The sequence below is a fragment of the Orbicella faveolata genome, unplaced genomic scaffold, assembly GCF_042242905.1.
Source record: "Orbicella faveolata isolate gen_17 unplaced genomic scaffold, um_ofav_v1 contig_13, whole genome shotgun sequence".
NCBI lineage: Eukaryota > Metazoa > Cnidaria > Anthozoa > Scleractinia > Merulinidae > Orbicella > Orbicella faveolata.
In genome coordinates, this window is record NW_028301540.1 from 5,954,788 (window position 1) to 5,978,382 (window position 23,595).

The 23,595-nt window shown below is 39.8% G+C and overlaps 2 protein-coding genes across 5 annotated transcripts in view; both read right to left on the bottom strand.

Moving 5' to 3' along the window:
- The window catches only part of LOC110051918 (uncharacterized), a 30,198-nt gene extending 18,641 nt beyond the window's left edge, over positions 1 to 11,557 (bottom strand). The window contains exon 1 of one of the 4 annotated variants that reach the window (XM_020758019.2): positions 11,247 to 11,557. The gene's annotated coding sequence lies outside the window, so the exon portion shown is untranslated. Of the gene's footprint in view, positions 1 to 412; positions 693 to 5,764; positions 5,888 to 10,183; positions 10,362 to 11,246 lie in introns of those variants that run through there. The other 3 variants (XM_020758018.2, XM_020758017.2, XM_020758016.2) reach the window with 3 other exon arrangements.
- A 3,146-nt stretch (positions 11,558 to 14,703) lies between these two features.
- LOC110052090 (protocadherin-like protein) overlaps positions 14,704 to 23,595 on the bottom strand; it is a 38,365-nt gene continuing 29,473 nt past the window's right edge. The window contains exons 16-21 of the mRNA XM_089284273.1: positions 21,755 to 22,038; positions 20,799 to 21,133; positions 19,621 to 20,365; positions 18,845 to 19,084; positions 16,846 to 17,245; positions 14,704 to 16,229 (exon numbers count right to left, since the gene is read on the bottom strand). Of these exons, the coding sequence (XP_089140399.1) occupies positions 15,935 to 16,229; positions 16,846 to 17,245; positions 18,845 to 19,084; positions 19,621 to 20,365; positions 20,799 to 21,133; positions 21,755 to 22,038 (2,299 nt within the window). The 3' untranslated portion in view covers positions 14,704 to 15,934. The remainder of the gene's footprint in view (positions 16,230 to 16,845; positions 17,246 to 18,844; positions 19,085 to 19,620; positions 20,366 to 20,798; positions 21,134 to 21,754; positions 22,039 to 23,595) is intronic.

The following is a 23,595-nucleotide window of genomic DNA, read 5'->3' on the forward strand; positions in this document are numbered from 1 at the left end:
AGTATAAAAACGAAAGAGATTTTGAGGCAAAAGATCAAGACTGCAGTTTAACGTAAAATATACTGAGGATAGGACCTATACACATCAACTCGATTGGACAAAAAGGAAAAAGTACGGCGTGCTCTGCATTTATTTAGCTTGCAGCGAGCAAGGTCAAAATTTTGGCTCAAATTCGAGCAAAGATTTCGGAACAGATAACTACAAACAAAACCCCGGCCTAAATGCGCTCTCAAGACAAATTGAACAACTGTAAACATTAATAAGCCAGAACAAACGAGTAATTGCAGCGAATTCCTCTTTTTAAGGTTCACACAAATTACATAAGCTTAGGTTACATTTACGAATCAACGTAATGCAAATCGACTTGGCACTGTTGTGTTGACGCAATGGCCACACAAGACGCAATTCGCACCTGATTCAGAAATGATCGAAGTCTTTCTTCTTGTGAGCTGTTCTCTTCATTGGTGATAAGTGTCTCGCACACTTTGCCGTTAATGTGAGGCTACATTGTATCTCGCGCACACTGCTGTGACATAACTGCATGCCATCGTGTCGTGTCGCGAGTTGGGATTTTCAGTTCTGCAGATTTGTGATGTCTTCCGAACCAATGGCAGAAAACTGAACTAGACAGGACGGGTAATTTGAATGACAACACACGAGGTCACACACACAAAAGACCTCCCCTTTATTAGCCAAAATAACTATTATATTGCTGAATGGCAGGAAGGTAAACAAGTTGCCATGGAAACTGGCGCGCGAACAAATACTGTGTGATTAAAGGCGAAAGTGAGTTTACCAACCTCACGGACAATTGCATTTTTTCTGGCCGGTGTTGCAATTTTTTTTTTTTTTTCATTTAAGAAAGGGACAATAGCAGATATGCAACTGCTATATTGTAAGTGCCACAATAGGCCGGTGACAAAAAGCACTTTAGATACTTTTAAAATACGATTTTCATTGTATGCGTTGAAATCAAAGCGGTTGCAGAAGAAATTAAATTATTCACAGCATTTTTGAACTTTAATTGGCTCTGTTTCTGTCAACCAGCTTAACTGTGTCATATGTGGTTTTCGAATTATAAGGCTTTCAAGCAAGGATGTTTACCACAACGTTTGATTTGCATTGTTAGAACTAAAAATCATTGTAGAACAATATCTCTCCCATGAGTCCTAAGTGAAATTACACGTTCTACTTCGTTTGTTTTCTTGTACGTACACGACAATAGTGTGCTTTGAATAAAGGTTGCTAGGACTTGCAGAATCAACAAAACACAATAAGTTTGTAATCCAGGCTTGTTTTAGCCCTCATCGGTGACTGATTCACAACCTCATGAGCGATTTCGCACAAAATCTTTCATTGAATAAAGATTGATTAGTTTGTCGAATTTCTCATGCGACTGCAAATTTCTACTTAATTTTCAGGCCTTTTAAATGCACTAATCTTATTAACACGATATAATGAGGCAAGTTCGTTTCTCTCAATCTTTTAATTCATACGAAAGAGCGGACAGGTAATTTGTCCTCGCAATATCGATGTCTTTTCCAAGTCCCGGTCAAGTAGATACTGCAATAACGGATGAGAGTGACGAGGATCGATAAAAAACAAAGATGTTGCCTTCTTGTGCATGTAAATAAATTCCCAGAGCTATCATTAAACTCAGAATTTCGAGCTGAAACCAGAATCTTAACCCTGCACTTTCCGGCCACTAAGAAATACGAAGATGACCTTATTTTGTTGATAGCTTTTGACAATCAGCCTCTGTAAACATCCGGATATGTACTCAAGAAATCGGCTGACTTTGACCAAAAAATCCTTAGTTTGCTGACTAAAAATATCTTTCAATTTCCTTTGACGTCGTAGTTTAGAAATATCCGGCTTTGCGCTGACAGCTATCCAGGTGTGTTATCTTAGGCGGTTTTCTTTGATCTGCAAACTTCAAAAAATATGTTTCATTTAGTAACATTTCATGACTTTTCAAGTCAAAACAAACTTTGATTTTCGAAGGGCTCTTTTAAAAGTTTTGTCGCGCGTTAATCGAATGCGTTAGTGGGTTATTTAAGATTTGCAAAAGCTTCCTTCAGGGAGAAAACGTGAATATAGCATGTTTAGGTTTATCAAAGGACATCGATCGAACTGATTTTTATACTTCCTGCAATGCTTAAAAGCTTTTTGAAAAAATAAGCATCACAAAACTGATAAATTCCATGAATAGGGTATCAGTTCCAGTTGCGCTTCGGAAGCACTCATCTTTTCACTGTGAACTAGCCACAATTCTCGCGTGTTGAAATCTCATACTGATTTAGATTTAATCTAGGCCATAGGTACTAGGTCGAGCCCCTCATCAGGAAAGCAGCGTACTTTAATATCTCAGTGCAGTAATTAGAAATGGCCGTCTTACCCACGGATTCTTTGGCTTTACCGCGCTTGCTGCGAGAGACAGTTTTCTTGGTTAGTCAACTGAACTTCTCGACCTTGCGAGAGTTCTTGCATGTGGGCTGGGCGTGTGAGTCCGTGCAAACATCGAGAGAAAGGACACCTATTAAATAAATTGTGCAGTGTATACACTGCAGGAAAAGTCAGTTAAAATATTCGGAGAGAAAAACTTTGACTTGTAGCTTAAATGAAGATGCTTTTGGAGAGCTTTGCAGCTCTATACTACACATCTATTTATTATTTCTCACGAAGATGTGAAATTGTAATCATCGCTGTAACATATCGAGACACATTCTGACTAAAAAAAAAATTACCGGATTCCGTTTCGATCAGTCGCCAGTTGCCGGCGTTTTCACCATATACATCGTTTGTATACCATACAGCCTAAGAAATTATGAACTTGACCTCTAGCTTGGAAAAAATTGAAACATGTTCACACAAATGCACTGTTCAGTGGCTTTCATTTGAATGGTTACACACTGACAACAAATTGAGAGGCACCTTGCTCTCGACAAAATATACAGCATCACTTCAAAATGCTGCTAGTTTTCTTCGAATTGTTAGATACATTGCAGGGCTTCATTTGTAGGCAAAACAAAGTCAGAACCACCTTTTACAATATAATTAACACCACCTCATGAAAGTACTGCTAAGTAGGCAGTCAAAAACATTAGAACTACCAAGAGCAAGTTTAAGGACGAAGGTGCTCCTCAACGTGTGATCGACATGAGCTCCACTTGAGTGGTTTCTAGAATCTAGGAACCGAACGATACGCATGTAATTGTTGCAAGCTTGTTAGATCCAGGGACGAAAAGGTTAATATATTACAGTTTGGTAAATTCGTAAATTGACCTACAATTAGAGAGAGACCGGAGTTTTAAACCGGCTGGCTAACTTGCCAGCCAGTTCTTCCTGCCTTCACGAGAAAGAGGTATAGTGAGTAGTATGTACGTTGAACATGTTGAACGGAAATTCTTGAAACACCGAACTAAGTTCCTATTGTTTTCTACTTCACACGAAAAGTGCTAAGAGGTTCTTCAGTTCTTTTGTAGGTTATAATTACCGGACCTATCTATAGGGACAATCAATCCCCCGGGGATCGGAAATGGGTATTCAAGCAAAGGATGGATTTTCGGAACTCATATTTTAGCAGTTTACCGCCGACAATATGTGACTCTGTGACAAGGAAAAAAATTTGATTTTTAGCCTGTTCCAGGCTCTCGGTCAGTGGGGACGATCGAAAAGCACACGGGCGACGACCGGGAAAAGGAGCTCGTCGCCCGCCCGCTTTTTCGATCGTCCCCAATGACCGAGAGCCTGGAATAGGCTATCTGATTTCAGACGTTGTAGTCAAAGGAAAGTGTAGTTAATTTTCATCGATTTTGATATGCGAGTAAGTTAGTCGTTTCGCTGATATTCGATCTTACATGGAGTAGGATACGTTTTTCAATCTCTGTGACATCGATTTAGTCCACGTCTTAACATGCAAAACAACCCCTGACATTCATCTACAACCGCAGTTCATATATGAATTATTTCATATAAACTTCACATCATTTCACTCCTCACGGGAAGATATGAACTCAATTAAGTGGCCTCGCTCCCAATGTGTGGCTTCATAGCTCAGTTGGTAGAGCATCGCACCGGTATCGCGGAGGTCACGGGTTCGAATCCCGTTGAAGCCCTGATTTTCTTCAGGCTTCTTCTTTCCAATTGCTTAAATTGGAAAATATACTGCGATGATCATTTTTCACTTTCATCTACAACCGCAGTTCATATATGAATTATTTCATATAAACTTCACATCATTTCACTCCTCACGGGAAGATATGAACTCAATTAAGTGGCCTCGCTCCCAATGTGTGGCTTCATAGCTCAGTTGGTAGAGCATCGCACCGGTATCGCGGAGGTCACGGGTTCGAATCCCGTTGAAGCCCTGATTTTCTTCAGGCTTCTTCTTTCCAATTGCTTAAATTGGAAAATATACTGCGATGATCATTCTTCACTTTCAATATTTGTTTTATTCTTGAATTTCAATTATTCTAGTTAAAAGTCCTCCTTGATCTATCGCCGCTGAAACTCGGCATAACAGGGACTAGCTAGTACGAAGGGTTTTTCGAATAGGCCACTTTCGAGATTAAAATTCAGCTTGATAGTGCGGCCTAGAGGACACAAACAAAAGAAATGAATAAACATGGTCATTCAATGTCCTTTGTTTGTGTCCTCTAAGCTTCGCTGCCAAGCTGAATTCTAACATATCGAAAACAGTCTATTGCGAGATTCACCAAACAAGAACCCGTCACCTCTAGATTTAAACTAAGATTTTGCGATCTAAAGCTGAAAATGTTGAGATCTAGAGATTCGACCCACATTCTGCCGATGATAGTTTCACAGGTGATTAAATTTTTAATCAGATGTTGATTAGTTCACATGCAGATCTGCATGTCATTGGCGCGCTCTGATTGGTTGGCTAGACTTTAGGATTCATGATGACGTCACAATAATGCCAACCGTCGGGTAGTAACCATAAGTAAGCTGACCGGAGAGAGAGAGAGATCTTGGAATAACTTAGTCATCGAGTCGAGTAAGCCCTGCTTCGCTTGCAGTTTCGGTCTGACCTACACAATTTTTTTTTTCTCATTTTCATTCTAAACAATCTGCACACGCACGTTTTCCACTCTGATGAGCATGCCAGTTTGCACGAGCTCAGCTAAGTAGATGAGGACAGTAGGGTGAACTGGCATATGCACTAGTTCAGAAAGCACAAGTTCATTGAGTCATTTTTGAGACTATACTCCAAAAGAAAAAAAAAAGGGCAGGAGAGCAAAGTGTGTGCACCCAACGAAATCGTGAAAATCAGTTACGTTGTGGAAAGAAAAGATTTAGATTCTATGATCCAGTACAACATTACAGTGTTTCAGTTTGGTTCAATCTGTCTGGTAATTATCTTTCAGGGTCAGATTATCCCATGTCTGCTGAAGCAGGACCATGCATGTAAAGTTTGCCTCCAAGTCACGTCCGCCCTAAACCCAGAATTTAATCATTTTCACTTCATTGTTGTGGTTTCACATGGTGAAATAATGTACCAAGATTTATATAAAAGAAAGCCTTTGTACAATCCTTGTAAAACAAAAGCGATCGTTTTCCACGTTGTTGCTGCCGCGGCAGACTTGGTCAGGTCTGAACAGGTTCCAGTGTCACTGGTTCTAGTGATTAACTCGCGGTCTTGCTTGTCTTACGAATAGCAGAACAAGTTCAGAAGTGTTTAGTGTGTCGGTCATGAAATCCCTAAGTTTATACGCCATTTGAAAAACATATGAAGCATACTTACGCCACGGTATTGCACAAGGAGAAAATTTGCCCTCAGTTAGAAGTTCGCTGTTTAAAATTCAAGCGAACGTGCGTGGGATCACATGATGTCCTTCCATATTGTCCGTCATCATAAACTGTTCTGTGTCTATTTCTATGCTCAACAATTGTTTAAATTGTTGAGGTAATCAGTTTGAAGAGTCAAGGGTGCGTGGTTTTATATGCCCGCCTGTCCAACCATTGAAGGGATTTATCGTATTATGTTATTTTTGTTCTGTACGAAGAACTCGTGGAATTCCACTGAGCTAATGAATGGGGAATTTTGTCTGACGTAAAAACTTTCGTCTAAAAGCTCTATTTCCGTGAAATGCACTGGTTTGAGTCTAGAGAAAAGACGATCAGAATCGGCCACAAAGAGTTGAAGCGATGTCCTTTTGTTCTGTTTGTTTAACAGGAATCATCGATTAAATGAGGATTAGGAACAATCGAAGTGTTTTCTATAGAGAAATTGTCTTCAAGTACACCATCCAGGTTAGTCAGATAACTGTTCAAGAAGGGTAGGAGGTGAATGGAGCAAACTCACGCATCAGCGACGTTTTGTAGCAGATGAACTCAGGAATTTTCAAAGGAAGATTTCAGGTATGCTATAATGTCAGACTTCAAACCAAATAATCCACTAGCTAGTCACTTGGAGTAATCAATGGTACCCATCAATCACAGTCCAGAGAAGAGAGACATGAATAGGGTCTGTTTTAAAGATTAAAATTCATTTGTGTCACACTTTATGGGCCAAATCTGGAAGTTTCTTTTGGTGAGTCGCAGCTTGTATATCTGTTTTGTTGCGGTAACAATTCAGTAAGAGCTTGCTGCAACCTTGAAAAAATCTCAGAAGTTTCCAAATATAGTATATAATAAGGCAGTCGGAATTTTTTTTTAATTTCTCGCCGCCGATAAAAAACTACGTAATCCAACTGAAGCACAGAACAGACTTTTACTAGGCATTAAGAACAATAATGGCAAAAATTAAGTTACCAGGAAAACCTCATAGCATGGTAATATTTGGAACACAGTAAAGAAAAATCGAAGAACTTATCGAGACTAAAGCTCTCAAGCTTACCCCGCGAGAGAAAATTGAACTTGAAGTTATCCATATTTTAATCAAAACAGACGTTTCGCGTTAGTTAAAAAAACACCAGAACACACGCTTTAAGCATTCTTACGAGGTTTCGCTTTAACTTGAGAAAGCTTGAGAATTTAATCACGGGGTCACTTAGAGAAATTAACTAAAGTGAGTTGATTTAAATAGTATTAATTCCAAAAGTTACCTTGCTATGAGTAGATTTTTAGCATATAATTTTTGCACTTATTGCTCAAACTTTGAGCGGAATCCGTCTTATTTGTTTGATTTTTAATAAAAGACAGTTAAGACTGCTTTTTACTGAAAAACTTCTAGACCGATTAGAAACAACGTGACTAGCGTTAGTGCACAGAAAAAGAGTTTCTCAGGCACCTGAGTTAACTAAGGCTAATATTGAAACTGTTTCAAATTAGGTTTTTTCAAGATCTGTTGAAATTGTTTTATTTAATGTTGATTCTCGATGGATGAAAATTTATTAGTCGCAAAATGTTCTCAATAGATGAAAAATTTTCGATCGATAAAAAAATTGCTCGACTGATAGAAAATCTTCCAGTCTTGACAGACATCTCGAGATCATATTGAAAAGGCGTTTTCCAAAGGGCACATACCTTTTAAGTTGTTGCACGGTGTCTCAAGTACTCATTATCAATTAGAATTTTACTGACCTCCCCGGATCATAAGGTGTGATTCAGAAATGCCACAGATTTTTTTGAATTGTTGCACGGTGCTTCAAGTACTCATTGTCAATTAGAATTTCACCGACTTTTCCAGATCAGAAAGTGTGATTCAGAAATGCCACAGGTTTTTTTGACTCGGTGCACGACGTCTCAAGTACGCACCATCAATCAACGTCTTAAAAGGTGGGTTTACATTTCGCTCGTGGAATGGCATCTGCGCTCAATGATGTGTCGTATTTGACTATACCAGGCTATGCTTCATTGGAAAATACTAAGGCCTCCTTACATACATATGTAGGTTACTTTATCTGGATTGAGTGAAGGATCACATCCGGACCTACCCACCACAACGAATAAGGAAGTTTTTTGTAATCTTTGTAACAGAACGCTACTGTGAGCAGGATAAGTAGGGAGATTAAGCAAACCACGACGAGGACGGCAACGAGAACCTCACCAACAAAAGGTTTGATGAGCGAAACAATAGCTGTGCACGTGCGTTATAAATCTTTGTACACTTCTTTACCATCCTCTGCAAAACAAGAACGTGTAATGATCAAGTTCTGCTTAGTTTGGTGAACGCGAGCGACGACGGCTAATATTTGTATTTCCATTTGCAATTGAATGCTGTCATTGCATGTTTAGCCTAAGCTCGTTTTTAGAGCCATAGGTGTACTGAACAGATCTAGACAATTGCTAATTTCGCTGGTAAAATATAAATTCATTTTTGACTAGGCGTCGTCCTCGGCGTCGCCGTTGTCGTCGGCTTTAAGCTCCCTTACAACAAATGTCGTCAACTGATCATGATAATATTAATAAGGTCTCTTTCTGACATGCAAGACCGTTTTGCCTTTTAATTCTTTCGAGGGAAGCTGAATGCATTGCTATGTTTACCGGGACTGAAATATAGCCAAGTTGCCGGCATGGTGTATGTAAAAGTCAGTTAGAAGGTTTCCAATCAACGTCTGCAGAGTTGTTTAACATATAATAGGGAGCTTAAGAAAACCACGACGGCAACGGCAACGTCGCTAAACACAATGGCTGTGAACGTGCATTATAATTCTTTGTACATATTTTGCCGTCCTCTGCAAAACAACAACGTGAAATGACCAAATTCTGCGTTGTCAGGAGAACGTGAACCACGACGGCTAATTTTCTAAATTTTATTTCGAATTTATCGATGTGTCCTAGATTCAGTTTCGTGATAGCTTTGACAGTCATAAACAAAGTAAATGACTTCAGGGTGCCACGAGATTCTTAGGTAAAATATAAAATCATGTTTCAATCGACGTTGTCCTCAGCGTCGCCGTCGTGGATTCTTAAGCTCCCTATTTTAATGCCGCCAAACCCATAGAATCTGTAAATTGCACAACTCGATCACTATTAACTGACGTATCAGACGGTCATAAAACATGCAGGTCTTTTGTCAATGTAAGAGAAATTTATTCACTCACCGTTGTATATATGCAGCCGTGCAACACGAACATTTGCAAACATTTGAGAAATGATCTGATATGCTGTACAAGTTAACCGCGGATTACTTTCCTATTGGCCCAAAATCCCAGCCAAACTTGTGTACGAGTATGCAAACTGTTCAAATTGATTCTTAATTCAATTTGGATAGTGTCCAAATTAACAAGTAATTTGGACAGTTCTCTGTGCAAAATAATTGATAAGTACGACAACTACCCCCTGGTCCAATTTGCAGATAATTGGATTCAAAAAAATCGTTTGAATTGATTGTTAAATTGGACTCGGCCAAGAGCATCGTCTAATTTTGGCTGTCGTTGGAATGTTTTTCGTCCAGTTGTTCGCAAATTAGACAGCATGTAATAAGACAATTGCTATTAATAGATGTACTAATTTAGTGAAAGTCAAATTATAATTTATATATCTGCCGGTTGATACAAAAATATACGCTTAAAATGTGTGTTACGATTTATATGTCATTAATCGTAGTTTCCTTTTTTCAGTGATCATGTCTAAATGAAGTCTGGATCATACAGATTCGACTGTTTTAAGTCAGTCAGAGATTTCCTGTTCTTCGTTGTCATGGTAATATAGATTTGTGAAAATACTCCATGCTGTGCGTATGATATTAATATCTGTCTAAAAGACGCACAAAAGCCGATTAAAATAGTTAGTTACGGTAAAGCGAAACCGCACCGAAACATTTTGAAAAGCACACATATGTTCTTCCGTGCTGCTCTTAGTCAGCAAAATTTCACTGTCTCCAGCGAGGCTTATATAATGAGTTTTCTAATCTTGCAAAACTGCGCACAATAATCTCTGGCAAACAACAATAGTTTAAGTGAATGTAAATAGCTATCACGCTTTGATTACAACTGAGAGCCTCAAAAAGCTCGCTGTTCAGTTGTTTGCACTAACATCATAGCACGAGAGTTAAAATCCAAGTTTAAATATCAATGAAATATTCCTCGGCATCAATTCAAAATCAGCAATTGATATTGTACGTTGATCGCAGTCTAGAACACAAGTTATCGAGAGACAATTACACACGTAAAAGTGCACTTAAAACTCATGTATATTAATGCTTTGGTAATTAAGATACACACAATACCTTTATGATTGTAGAAGGTATTTATTACCAAAAGCCTGGCTTTCTTACCTTGAACTTATACCGACCGATCAGTCCAATTTTTTTCTGCACACCGGCTTATCTTTAATGCAAGTCAGTCTGGTTTCACCCCACTGTTTAGCTGCTATTTTCACATCTCTGTGAGCATCTCGTTATGGTTCACTTCCTTAGCACGTCATGGCCATATGTAGACGGATGCTAAACTCGTCCGAATGACGTCATTTACCGAAAGTACGTCATAACCAGGAACAGTTTTGCTTGGCGTTGTCAGGGTTGCTATAAATGCTTAGCGGATTTGTATAAAACAACTGCAAATAAGGTAACTTTTTATTTTTAGCTGCGAACAGTCTTTGGATTTGTCAAACAACTGCGTCAAATAGAAAGAAAGGGTCAACTGAGAACTGAGGGGCAGTTTTGACCCTACACAACAAAATAGGATTAACAGATTGACGATAAGCTAATTTGCACAGTAAACCGTCAACAAGTGGGAATTAAAACACTCTGAACGTTCCTCGATCCGTCAATTCAAGATAGCAAGGACATAACAAGTCTGTTCAGAGACTACATTAAGCAGCTTGAAATTGAGAAAAGTTACAAAATTCTTCAAAAAGTTTAAAACCATGGACCTTTTAGGGCCTTAGCTGGTAACAGGCAAGGCGAGGCACTTGCCTCAGTCATTGTTTTTCACGAGTAGTGATAGCCAGCGTAGCGTAGTTAGAATGAGATATAGCAGTTAGTAAAGGAAGAAATAATTCACTCGCTCGATAGGTCGTGAACAATTTTTTGGTGGTAATTCCGGTCATTCAGATGACCAGGATATTTCACGAGAGGGTTGGCAATTGTGAACAGAATGGCTGCCAAAGGGAAAAATTGTTCTTTCGCGTTTGGAGTCGAATAATTGCTTCCAAATTGGTATGCAACAAAAGTGGTTGTATAATTCGATCCATCGATAACTTTGACAGCGGCTTCAAACCGCGAAACTTTGCCAAAAATCATGTGCGAAGGTTTCATGAATTATTTCAAATTTCCATGTCGTCTCACTTTTTCTTTTATCTAATTGTATTACTTTTATTTGTTAAATATTTTTATTTACCTGTTTAAACGCAAACCATCCTTTAGTAGCTTGAAGGCAAAAAAAGGTTCCCACGTCAGGATTGGAACGGACCTTCGATTAGACTCCGATTCCCTGACTTACACCACGGCGCCAACCTGCGATTATAAAGTCATCACGAGAAAAAAAGCTCTTTTTGAGTTATGTTACCATATGTATCGATGCTAACCTCGGTAGAGTGTAAGCTCGAAGTCCAAAATAACAACTCGTCAAGTATGTAAAAAAATATTCATGAATAATTCTGCACTGTCATGTAGGCTTTCCCTTAAATTCTGACCTCTGTAGATGATGAGCTCAAAGTCCAAAGAAAAACTCGTCAAGCATGTAAAAATATGCATGAATAGATAACATGACCAGTGAAACAAGTCATTTAGTATGTACATTGAGTGGTTTCACGCAGAAAACGCAGCTCGACCTTTCCTTCGTTCACAATGTCCTTGGGATATTTCAGTTGATGTTAAGAAACCAATTAATGATAAAATCCCAGATGATCTAACCAAGACAATGGGTTTATATTCACTAGTCTCCAAGTTACAGACTATTTGGTGTATAGCCAAGGTGGTTGCATAATTCGATCCATGCATCAATATAGTGAGGTTTCCGTATTTTCAGAGTAAATTGTTGCATCTTACGCGACAATAAGATTCTCAGGCCCGTATCTCTGAACCCATGTGATAGGCAGCGAACGACACTGAACAATTTTAAAAATAACATTAGACAAAGAGACCTTAATGTTTTCATTGAGGGCACGTGCACAAAGTGCGTTATCTGCACTACTTGATCAATTTATATAATATAGTCTTAAATACCTTTATCATGATTGCAAATAGATAATAAGCTTTACGTTGTACATTCTTAACCTAGGATAATTTTAACATGTGTGTACAAATCTAAATCTCTTATTCATTTATCTATCTACTTATTTTCTTGTTATTATTATTGTTATTATTATTGTTATTATTATTATTATTACTACTATTATTATTATTACTATTATTATTATTATTATTATTATTATTATTATTACCATGTCACGGATCAGGGCAAGAGTGTCTTTTGCGCTGCTGAGATCAGCATTACTTTGCTTAAGAGGCTCGCGAGCTTCTAGGAGAGTCCACTTAGAACTGTCAGACATTGACTTAGATATTAAAAAAGAACATGTAAACGCTATTTCTGGGGAACTCTTGCCAAAGCCAGGAATACTTAGCCAAGAAGTGTCTGTAATTTTTGTAGTTGACACTATTTATGCTTAATAATAACAAGCTGCGAGAGTACACTTCTGCAGTGTACTAATTTTAGTGGTTTGAAATGGGACATCGACAGCGTAGCTCGTGGAAAACTATGAGCTTCGAGGAACAGATAATGTCCAAACAAATATCTGAGCATATTTTCGTGCAAAATGGAGGCTACTGAGTTTATTATCCTTCAAATCTTTTTCGCAACACGCGTAGTGTTGAAAATTGGGGAATATTCTCGGATATTCCCCAGTTTTAGTTGGGGAATGTTCGGTCACGTGACGTGTTTAGACCAATCGCGCGCGCGAAAATATTTGATGGATTATAAGCTCAGATATTTGTCCTTGGGCATTGTCTGTTCCTCAAAGCTCACAGTTTTCTTCGTGCTGCGGTCTCGGAAAACTTTTCGCTTCTCGGAACAGGTAATGTCCGCGAACAAGTATCCGAGCATCTGTCCGCACCAATTCTTAATATATCCAACCCGCGCTCGTGGAATAATTGTTAAATTTACCGTGATGGCTAAGCCACTCTTGAATTGCGTTATCCAATAATCCAGTTTTTGATAATAAGAGATATATGGATTTTGAATGACAGCTAAATGTTATCAGTCATTTATTATACGCAGGGGGCATACAACCGGCATTTGAACGTCTCCTCCATCTTTATATACTGCAGCTATCGAACTACATTGGAGCGGAGTGGTCCGTCTTTACCTCGCTAACCTGAACCACGAGTCGCAGTTGAGTTAAATAGCTTACCGGGGTAATGGTCCAAGACATGGCAGTTTTCACTTTAACTATTTAACCTCCCAGCTGTGATAGGTGCGCTTGCAGAATTCTTCCAATAAAACTTATCGATTCTACGAGTTAAAGAATTAATGAGGTCGTATCCCAAAGATCTTACTACTAACTTATAATTTACTCTCTAGAGGTCAACACCTCATGCACATCGAAGCACAAAGCATTTATAACATTCCCCATCAGACTGCAGCCACACAACATATCAAACGCATCCCCCAATCTATGATCACTCCTAGACATAACATTATTTATATTGTAACTGTTATTATCCAAGGATTGTCGCGTGTAATATTGAACTATGAATCAATGTCAGTAGTCAATGTTACACGCTACATTCCTCAGATCAGTGATTCTGTCGTAAAACGCAGTACTTTCCCAAACGTGCCTTATTTACTTAACAGAATCAACTTTCCCCTCATAGGAATCGAGAGAAAATAATCTGATATGCTTGTTTAAGTACAATTCTAACCAAATTTCCTTCAAATAACAATTTTCAATTACAAATCTCTACTTATTGGATAGTATTAAACTTCATACTTTAGCAAAATCGCGCGCGGGTTGAATTGTTGTGTTCTGTTTGCAATCAGGCCCCGCTGGACAAAAAACATGGCGGCCCTACATTTTATCACAATACCATGCGAGCCTTACACAGTTCATAGAGTACAAGGAAAGCCATATTTTTGCAATATTTGTCCCTGTTCTTACGACATGGTGTATGCTGGATTTGAGAATATGGGAACTTTTCCGTAAGTTTTTATGAGCGTTGTTTAAGTTTTCGTGTGCTAAGAACTATGGGTAAATGTACCAGTCGCCATCTTTTTTCTTACAGTGGACTGGAAGCTGTTTACACGCGTTCCTCAGTTCAGCGAACTATTCAATTTTGTTCTAATATTAGTTTCCTTTCTCTAGCACTCTTGGGGCCAGTGTTGAACGATTCTGCAATATTTCAAACACTTCCTCTAATACACCAGAGAAACGAGAAAACGTCAAATTAATGGCCGAAGGTGTGCAATAGCTCAGCCAATCAGATTGCAGCTTTTGCATTGGTATACCTGTAGAATTGTACTAAAATGCCTGATAGCGTGGCGCACTTTCTCGTCCCTCGGTTTTATGTGCGCATTTTCAGTCTGGTCTGAAATTCTAGCTGTAAATGTTATTTCTTTAAAAATAACAGACAGAGTCCGACTTGGCGCGAAGAAAACGAATAAGAGTTTCCTAACGCGACACTGTAACTATCAGATACCTACTTGTAACCACTGCCTCTGTCTTGGTGTACTGTTAAATGCTTAGAACTGAAAAATGTAAAGCATCCAAAAAGGAGATTTAATTTTCAGATAACTCCGGACAAAGTAGACACAGGTGACAGTACTGAGTTTAGTTGAAGAAAAATGTCGACATCGTCCAAGCGGTTTACGCGAAATTTATTTGGCAAAAGCTTCTTGTCTGTCTGTACATGCATACATGTTACATTGAAGATAACTGTTTAACCAGTTCTATCTGTTACAAAAAGACTTGAGACCCTAGTTTGGCTTTATCTATGCAGAGAGCTTTGATTTCCCTGGTAAAAACTTCTTATTTTCTGAAGAGTTTCTAAACAATATTGCAATCACTGTGACTATTGCTATGCACTCGGCGACGTACAGCGAAATTGAAATATTTAACAAAGGCATGCTTCTACACAATGTTAACATCGTCAATGGCCAAACTCTATCTAGAAGAATGACGATGTCGTCTAATGCAGTAAAAACCAGGCGAAGCATTTATAAAATTCTAATCGTACATTGATGTTATCCAGATTTTACAAGCTGTGCTATTTCTGTGCATTACAAGTTAACTCCACGCTAAGAGTTCTCCGTCTCCTTGTGCGCCACAAAGGGCTAAACCAAGGCGGCTGGATCTGTTTTAGGTTGGGCCTGAGATAACCTCGCATCCTGAGTCTTCGTTCATCTTGACCTGCGGACGGAAAACGAGCGACCCTGGAAACATTTGAATTGAAGTCCGAAAATGTAGGACTTCCGGTTGAATTTCGCACGACTAGATGACAAAAACACGCGGCTCAATCGAGACGCTGGTGTTTTATTTTCGCTCATTTCCATTGTTTTTAAAATTAACCTATCAAAATCGAGTCAGTAACTGGACTCTCGAGAGTCGCTCGTATTCGTTAAAGAACGAAGACTCGAGGAATGAGATTGGAGCCTGAGGCGAGGCAGCATACTGGTCAAACAATACAACCAGAATGATGTCACGTGTATAGCGTAACCAATTTCCCAGTTCAGGGAAAAAGTTTTCATTGATCTACAACGAACTCATAAAATCAGTGTTTATCGATAACAAAATTGACGCTGCCTTTTAGTTAGCCTGTCTCCTGATCGTTCCTGATCGCTTTGCTCTTCGCCGCTCACGCGCGTGACTCAAAGGTGCGCCTGCTCGCAGATCACCTTTTAGTAAGCCGGTAGATCGAGAAAATTCGATTCGACATTAAGGATTTGATTAAAGTAATTGTAAGTTAGTCTCGACAATACAATCGTGTGCCTTACCTACTGTTGGTATGTGCTAATCAATAAAATATATTTGTCATTTTCAGTGTTTGCGTTGCGTCATTTTCTTGTCAAACTAAACCGTTTGATTTTAGAAATCATTGGCGGGTGAGTGTTATAAACCGTCTGTTCCAATTATCTTCATCCTGTCTGTCCCAGTCCCCGTCGTCTCCACTCCCTATCTCGCTCAGGTCATCCACGTCCGAGTCCATTCCTTCGTCTTCGAACGAGCGCACCTCGTCACGAGACAACGACAGATTGCTGTCGGCGTGCCTCACATGGTTCACGATCGTCGTGTGTAAGTATGACGTCACCACGGTCGTTGAACCGTGGAAGCCTGGATTGCTTGTTCCCACCTGACTGTGGCTCCCGCTCCCTGAGGTGACGTGATTTCTACAAGAAAAACGAGATCATTTTTTTTACAGTGAGCAATCATCTCCACACCCGCCATGTTGATTCCTCACAGCTTATAGGATACTTTACAAAGTAATTGTCGCGTAACAGAAATTAAATGAAATGTTTAATTTACGTAACTGGTGATTTGTAAAAGAAAGAAAGGAGAGAGGAAAAAAGAAGGGGCTTCGGGGACAAACAATGCTGTAAGGAAAGATCTTTTAGATGGAGCATTTGTACGATTGCACTTTTAGTGATGGAGATTTATATCTAAGCGACCTTTTCTCATGCGAGTTATGTCTGTTTCGCATCGCGTTCCCGAATCGAAAGTGGTTAAATACATTAAAAGGGCTCAGTCACGTTTGTGCACATTGAAAAGTTTAGCCTCAATTTTTGAAATTCGCCGTTTGTAATCCGTGTTAATCTCCTCCATCCTTAGCCATCCTTGTTCCTTTATGGTTTATCATTATGTCTTTGGTGTTTTTCCATCTTATTAAACTGTTATTTTCAGGTTTCCTAGCATTTAAAGGTAATTTTGTATGTGGCCAAAATAACTAAAAATACCGTGACTGACCTCCTTTACGAACGCTTTACGTTTTTCAAAAGAGTTACTTACGTGTGGGTCATCAAATGCGTGAGATCAAACTGGTGATTGTCAGTTCCACGGACACCCGGGTCCTTGTAGGACCTAATATTGGCGTGTTCATGGCCGTGCTCTAGATCCACTGCTCCCACTATCCTTTCGGTGTACATGTACTTCATCAGATGACGCAGGTCGTAGTCGCTGTTGTCCGCTTCCCCAGCTCCCTGATCAGAATACAACCTGACGGTACCGTGCCCAGATGGTGCCACTGCGGCCTTGGCAGGCCCTGTCGCCGCATCCACGGCGTCTGCCTTGTCCTTTTTGCAATTCCGACAGAGCAGATACAGCGCCAGCAGAATCAGGAGGATGAGTAGGATCAGAAGAAAAGCAAGAATGGCGGGCCAGTTCCATTTTTGCTTCGGTACGTCATCGGCTGAAGCAATGAAAAATAATTAATAATGCAAAAAAATAATGCTACGAGGAAGCAGCTTCGCCGAGTGATTAGGGCGCCGAACTTGAAATGCGGAGGTCGCGGGTTCAAGTCCCTCTTGAGCACTTAGCTGGAGTCGTTTCTCGGTAGACCCTAGTTCAATTCCTCGGTTATGCTTCTAAATAGCCAACTAGTTTGCCTCCCGCCAGTTGGTATTTTTAAACCTATTAGTGTTGATTTGAAATATGTGTTTCTTTCAGTTTAAGTTGCATGCCTTTGAACAAGCTAGATGTACCTTAGCTCGTTTACCACTATAAACAACAAAATTTGAACATTTGAACATAATTGACCCTCTAGTTGTCTCAAAAACTATTCATCTGTTATCTTCTGTAACTGATACTGATACTATCCTTGTAAAGGAATCTCTTTCAATGAATCCGTATCTCTTAATCTCCGATGCATTTGTTTGGCATTTAACATTTTTAAATCTTCAGGGCGTGGTCAATGCCCCATGGTGGGACCCTGTTGAGCTAGACTACTACTACTGAAATCCTCACATAAGAGTTTTCCTGCAAACATGCACAACTGGTACAGCCATGCACAGGAACAAACAAATGTGGTAATTTCCAAAGCATCTCCTCTAAGTTATTAGAAATGAAGACATGATTGATCTTTCATGTATTCACTTGCAAGTTATTGGAGTTATTGTTAACATAGAATTCTTTTTCCCAGACGTATATCAAAAGCCATAATTTTATGATTTCCAACAATGTTCTCTTATTATCAGGTAACGGGTATTCAAATTATTTTCAAACTCATGGGTTCTCTTTAAGTCGCCTCATACCTTTATTAACAGACTCAAAAGATACAAACATTTACTGCACTTTCAGCCTTTTCGCAGCCTGTGTACATCCGCCCCTACCCTAAAAAAAATCTGGTAAATGTGCACAGGCTATATTTTCATAAACTGGGGTCAAATTAATCGTAACGAGAGTTTTAGCGATACCGTTTGTGCCACTCGTGTAGCTCGTCCGTGCAATTCGTTCGTTCGCACGTTTTCGAGCAGGTTTACTCGTTCATTCGTTCATCCGTATATTCGCATGTTGATAGACCATATTCGTATTCTCGGTATTAGACTGGAACTAGCCTGTAATGGAGACTCATGCGAGTAATGTTATTAAAAAGAGATGAATGTCATTTGCATTTGAAACGACTCTCCGCATTAGCCTCGGTTGCACGCTAGTTCCAGTCCAATACCAAGAATACGAATGTGGCGTATTCGTTGGCTCACTGGTTTGTTCTTTTGTTGGTTGTTTTGTTGCTTCGTTAGTTCGCTAGCTCGCTCGCTCGTTTTTATTTCTCTTCTCCGTTTGTTCGTTCGTTCGTTTGTTTGCCCGGCTGCCGTTCCGTCCGTTTGTTCATTGTTTTGTTCGCCCGTCCGTCCCTTCACTCGTTCACTCAATCGTTCCTTTGCAAGTCTTTCGATTGTCCTCCGCTAGTTCGTCCGTGCCTCCGTGCATCCGTGTTTATCTGCTTCCGTCAATTCGTTCGTTGGTTTTTACCTGCGTTCTAGCCTTCGTTTAGAATATTAGAAATACTCACGTGGGGCGGCTCCCTTGATCGGAATTTTTTCATCCTTTTCGCATCGAAGTCCACCCCAAGTTCCAACACACTTGCATACGTTAACAAGTGGTGTAGTGACATTGACCACACAGCTTCCATTGTTAGCACAGTCTCCTTTTTCACACGGACATCCAAACACGACATTCTGACGCTGGACCTTTACTGGGCTTTTTTCCTGATCAAGATCCACGCCATTGAGTCGATTTTGTGGGATACAGCCTGGAATTAAAAAGATAAATAAAAATAAATTACAATGTTTGTAGAGGAAGCCACATCAGCCCTAGCTGATTTTCATGCAGGTCCTCTATCCTGGTAGAATTGGAATTTGGAGATGTTGGTTATTGCAGAGGGAGTAAAACCGCAGAACCCAGAGAAATACCTTCGGAGCAGGGCGAGAGCCAACAACAAACTCAACCTACATATGACACCCAGCCACATTGGTGGAAGGTGAGTGCTCTCACCACCGCGCAATCCCCACTCCCCAAAAATTAAGACTTTCTATGATAAGTACTCAACGGCAAAATGGTCTTCGAAACTACGAAAATTGTTGAATATGACTGAGCAAATATCTTCATGTGTCTGCTTATAAGTTTAACTCTGTTTCAATCTCTTCTGCTTGTCGCGAGGATCAGTTTTCTTTTTTTTTTGACTTTTAATGTAACGAGATTCAGCGAACCCCCTCACTGGTTAGTTGAAATTTTGACTTACTAGAAGGCCCTAAACTGCCCTAAAGTGTAGAAAAGAATACATCTCACCTGCATAAGATTCATCCACACCTTCTTTAGTTTGGTTTTTCTCTCCTGCGGTTGTTTGTTTTAACTCTATTTTTGAACCGTAGTTGCCTACGGAACTGATTTTCCCGCCACTGACCACGGCGTTCGTGCCAATAGCAGCCACGTTCCTAGCGCCGGCTGCTCCCTTTGCATTTTGCTGGTTTCTTCGCTGTAAGACCTGCTGAACGCTTTGATGACTGCTGTTGCTAAGGCGTACCTCGGTCACACTAACTCCCGCGCTTCCAATGACAATTTTCTGGGAACTTGAATTATAAACGGATCGAATGGTATGCTTCAGATACTGGCGAATGAGAGTTGCGTTTTTGAGCTTCGTAACGGAAACATCGCCTTTGTTGTTGATCGTTATCAAACTCACTCCGGACAAAGAACCCACGAACGAAGAAAACGTTGAGATAAGGCTCCCGTTTGCCGTTTGCACGATTGCTTTACCATTGCTTTTCACGATCGCCTGCAGCACCTTTAGAGCTGTTAGCTTTCTCAGTCCTCCAGAAAACAAAGCTCCACCGCCATTATCTATCAGGTGATTGCTGCCACCTGTGCTACCCTGCACTTTACCCGCATAATCGACCTGTAATGTGGCAGTGTTACCCATCCGTTCCACCTTGACTATGTGGGGTTTGTTATCGGTGATGTTTACATCAGGAAGCGAAAGTATTTTCGTCCTGCCCGCCATTCTGATCACGCAACGCAGTATTTGTTTGAATATCTGGAAAAGAAATCAAAAGCATGCATGTGGATTTCTGTAACTTTTGATTAATCGCGCGTCACCGATTTATTTTGGATGACAGATGCCCGGACTTGATTATCCAAGAGGTGGGAAATTATAAGTCCTTGCATGGGGTCATGTATTACTTCGTACAAACCAGCATAAAAAATTAAAACATAAATTTGCGATTGGACGGTTTCATAGTAGATTGAAAGGGCCAGACTGTAATGAAACTAATAAAATTCTCTCTGAAGTAGAACCTTTCGTTTCTAATGAAGTGTTGTTAAGTTTACTTTACAAGACATATTTGACATCAGACTCCCTTTGAAAGTCCTTAAAATCCTGATTCTTGTCAATTCCAATTGTATAATTTTCTCTTCCAATACTGGGATAATATCATATTTCACTGTTTAAATTAATTGGTGTAACTTACGCCAACCCTGACGAATTCCGTTCCAAATCTGTTGGTGATCAGGAATAGAAGACTGTCATTGACAGAAGGTTTGGCTGTGACCTTGAGCGCGATTAGAGTAAAGTATTTACTTGTTATTGGTTTAGGCGGTTCTGCAATTTCACGTCTTCTTCTCGACGAAGTCGATGAGGACGAAGACGAAGACGAAGACGAAGACGAAGACGAGGACGAGGACGATGATGACGATGACGATGATGACGACGACGATGATGATGACGATGATGATGTTGATGACGTCAACGATGTGTCCTCGTACTGAGAGTAGCTATTTTCTAAATAGAAATTTCCAATCGCCTCTGTATGAAGTTAAGCAAAAGAAACACTTTGAATTAGTGGCTACACAGGAAGGCAACATAGCAAATGTTGTCAGGAAGAGAACATAGTAAATGTTAGTAAAAAGACATAGTATCTGTTAATGTCCTCAGGGTTATTTCGTTAAAATGTGTTTCATAAGTTGTCAACAATGATTTCTGTTTTTTTTAAAAATTAATTTCTGGTTTCTTATTTTATTGAATGTAGCTCGTTTATCGTCAGTAAATTTTCAGCCTTTGAAGGAGCCGCAATATCTTATTCTTGGACAAGAAAATGTTCTCTCACTGTACTTCTCTCAAAAGATTAGAGAAGCTAACAAAATGGTAAGTAGATTTTAAATTAGGTTTTCATTTACCCGGCGTCGACGTCGTGATTGCGTCATTTAAAAACAAAGAAGTGGTGCACACAGCTACAGTGGTCGCTCACGATATTGCAGACTTTGAAAGCAATTACATACTCCTTCAGCGAAGCGGTTAGGATAAACAATACATGATCTGCTCAACAACGGTTCTAGACGTGAACGTATATACGGTGCAAGCAATATTACGTGGTACATCGTGCACAGTGTTGTATAGTGTGTCTGGGTCTCTACTGCGCATGCTTACTTGTCGCACAATTTGTGCCGGAGAATCCAACATCACAAACACAAACACTTGCTTTCTTCAAGTACGGCTCGCAGTACCCTTTGTTGTTACAATTCGGACAGCGCGCTTTTGTGCAGCCCTCGGGAGAATTTACTACCTTCAGTGGATCTTTGAGATCGTACATAAGCTTGTTGTTTGAAATCTTTCGTATGCAGCCAGTGAAGCCCGTGTAGTTAAGTTCCGGATACTTAATTTGTGGATTCTCGACACCTCCGATCTGTAGTGGCCAGAGACTGTTCAGGTAACTGCAGGAAAAACATTAATGCGTCGAATTCAATCATGAAAATTTAGCGGTATCTTTCTCTCTAACTGTATTCAGACACAAACTATGGGAAAGGAAAAAATTCTCTGAAAGGAGTAGAATCCATGGCCCTTCTCACGCTTCTCTGACTCTGTACGCGCTGAGCTTCAGGACACTAGTGGCAACCTGGGATATACAGCCGCACAAGGTTTATCTATGCCGTCACGAGTCTTCTCTCGCTCAGAGTTTTAGCGTCTTACCAATGTGCGGGAGGCCGTCATCCTACTCATATCAAGGGGAACACTTTGTATCATGCTCGCGACGCAGCTGTCCTTTTCGTAAACGTTCGATGCCATTTTCGCCGCACTTAGAAATTTTTTAACTATCAACGAATTTTTCTCTACTAAATTAATGAAAAAAGAAAATTTGTAAGTAAGCACTCAGTATCGAACACGGAACCTCTGTTGCCTAACATCCCTCTTTTACCACTACACTACCAGGCTGACCCGCCAAGTCTCCGCAAATTTAACTGTAAAACGTGACTTTCTTAACTATTAATGACAGATTTGCCCCAACCATCAAATAAAAGTTAACCGCAAGCAAACCAGTGTGAAGACGAACAATTAAGCATTTGGTGAGTGCCTTTTGCTCCATCAACAAATTTTACAGTTTTCAGTTTCTACGGTTCTACCAGGCCTTCCCTTGTCAATGAGGACCAACGAGGCAAGCTACGAACGTTAACACCTTTAAGCGTTTAGTTAAGTCTCATTTGTTCTCTAAGGCCTTTTGTTAAGATTTTGTTGTAAGTCCAGTCCTCGAATATATTATAGGATTTTAGGTGTTAAATTTCAGGAAGCGTTGGTAGTTTTAATTCTCAATTTGTAATTTGTAAGAATTTATCTAATTATAATGCACTTTTGACTATTTTTATAGAAAAAGCGCAGATAAGTAATAAATGTTGTTGTTGTTGTAAACTAAAGCAGATATGGCATCGTCCATTCTGAAAGGCTTGTATTGGTTACCAATGATGGGAAATGGCATCGACCGTTTGCGAAACAGAAATCAGCGCTCGCGACAGACGAAATACAATTACTAACCACCGTGGGGCCGAACTTATAATTCATCACCATTGTATTTATCACATCGAATATCTTTCATGTTGTTAGTTTCTTATACATATACTTTAATACGCGACTAAGTTAAGCTGCACCTTAAATTTAAGGGACCGTCCCCAATACGCTGGAGGAATTTGAGAAAAGCAACATCCTCGGTCATTTTGGATTTGTGTTTGAGGAAAACTCGGGAAGCGATATCACATGATTATCGGGACGACATCGTTTTCGAAAAGCTCCGGTTTCAAAATGTTTTCTGTCTCACGACAACGAGAAGCCGGCGTTTTCAAATTCCTCCGGCTTGAAGAGCGTTTTTGAATAGCACCGTTTTCGTGGCAGGTTAGTGTGAACGGTAGGCCTTACCAAAAGAAAATAAAGCTGCGTTCTTAAATTTTTCTGGCGTAGTGTGAACTTCGACTCAATTTTTTTTATAAAATGACCGCGATGTG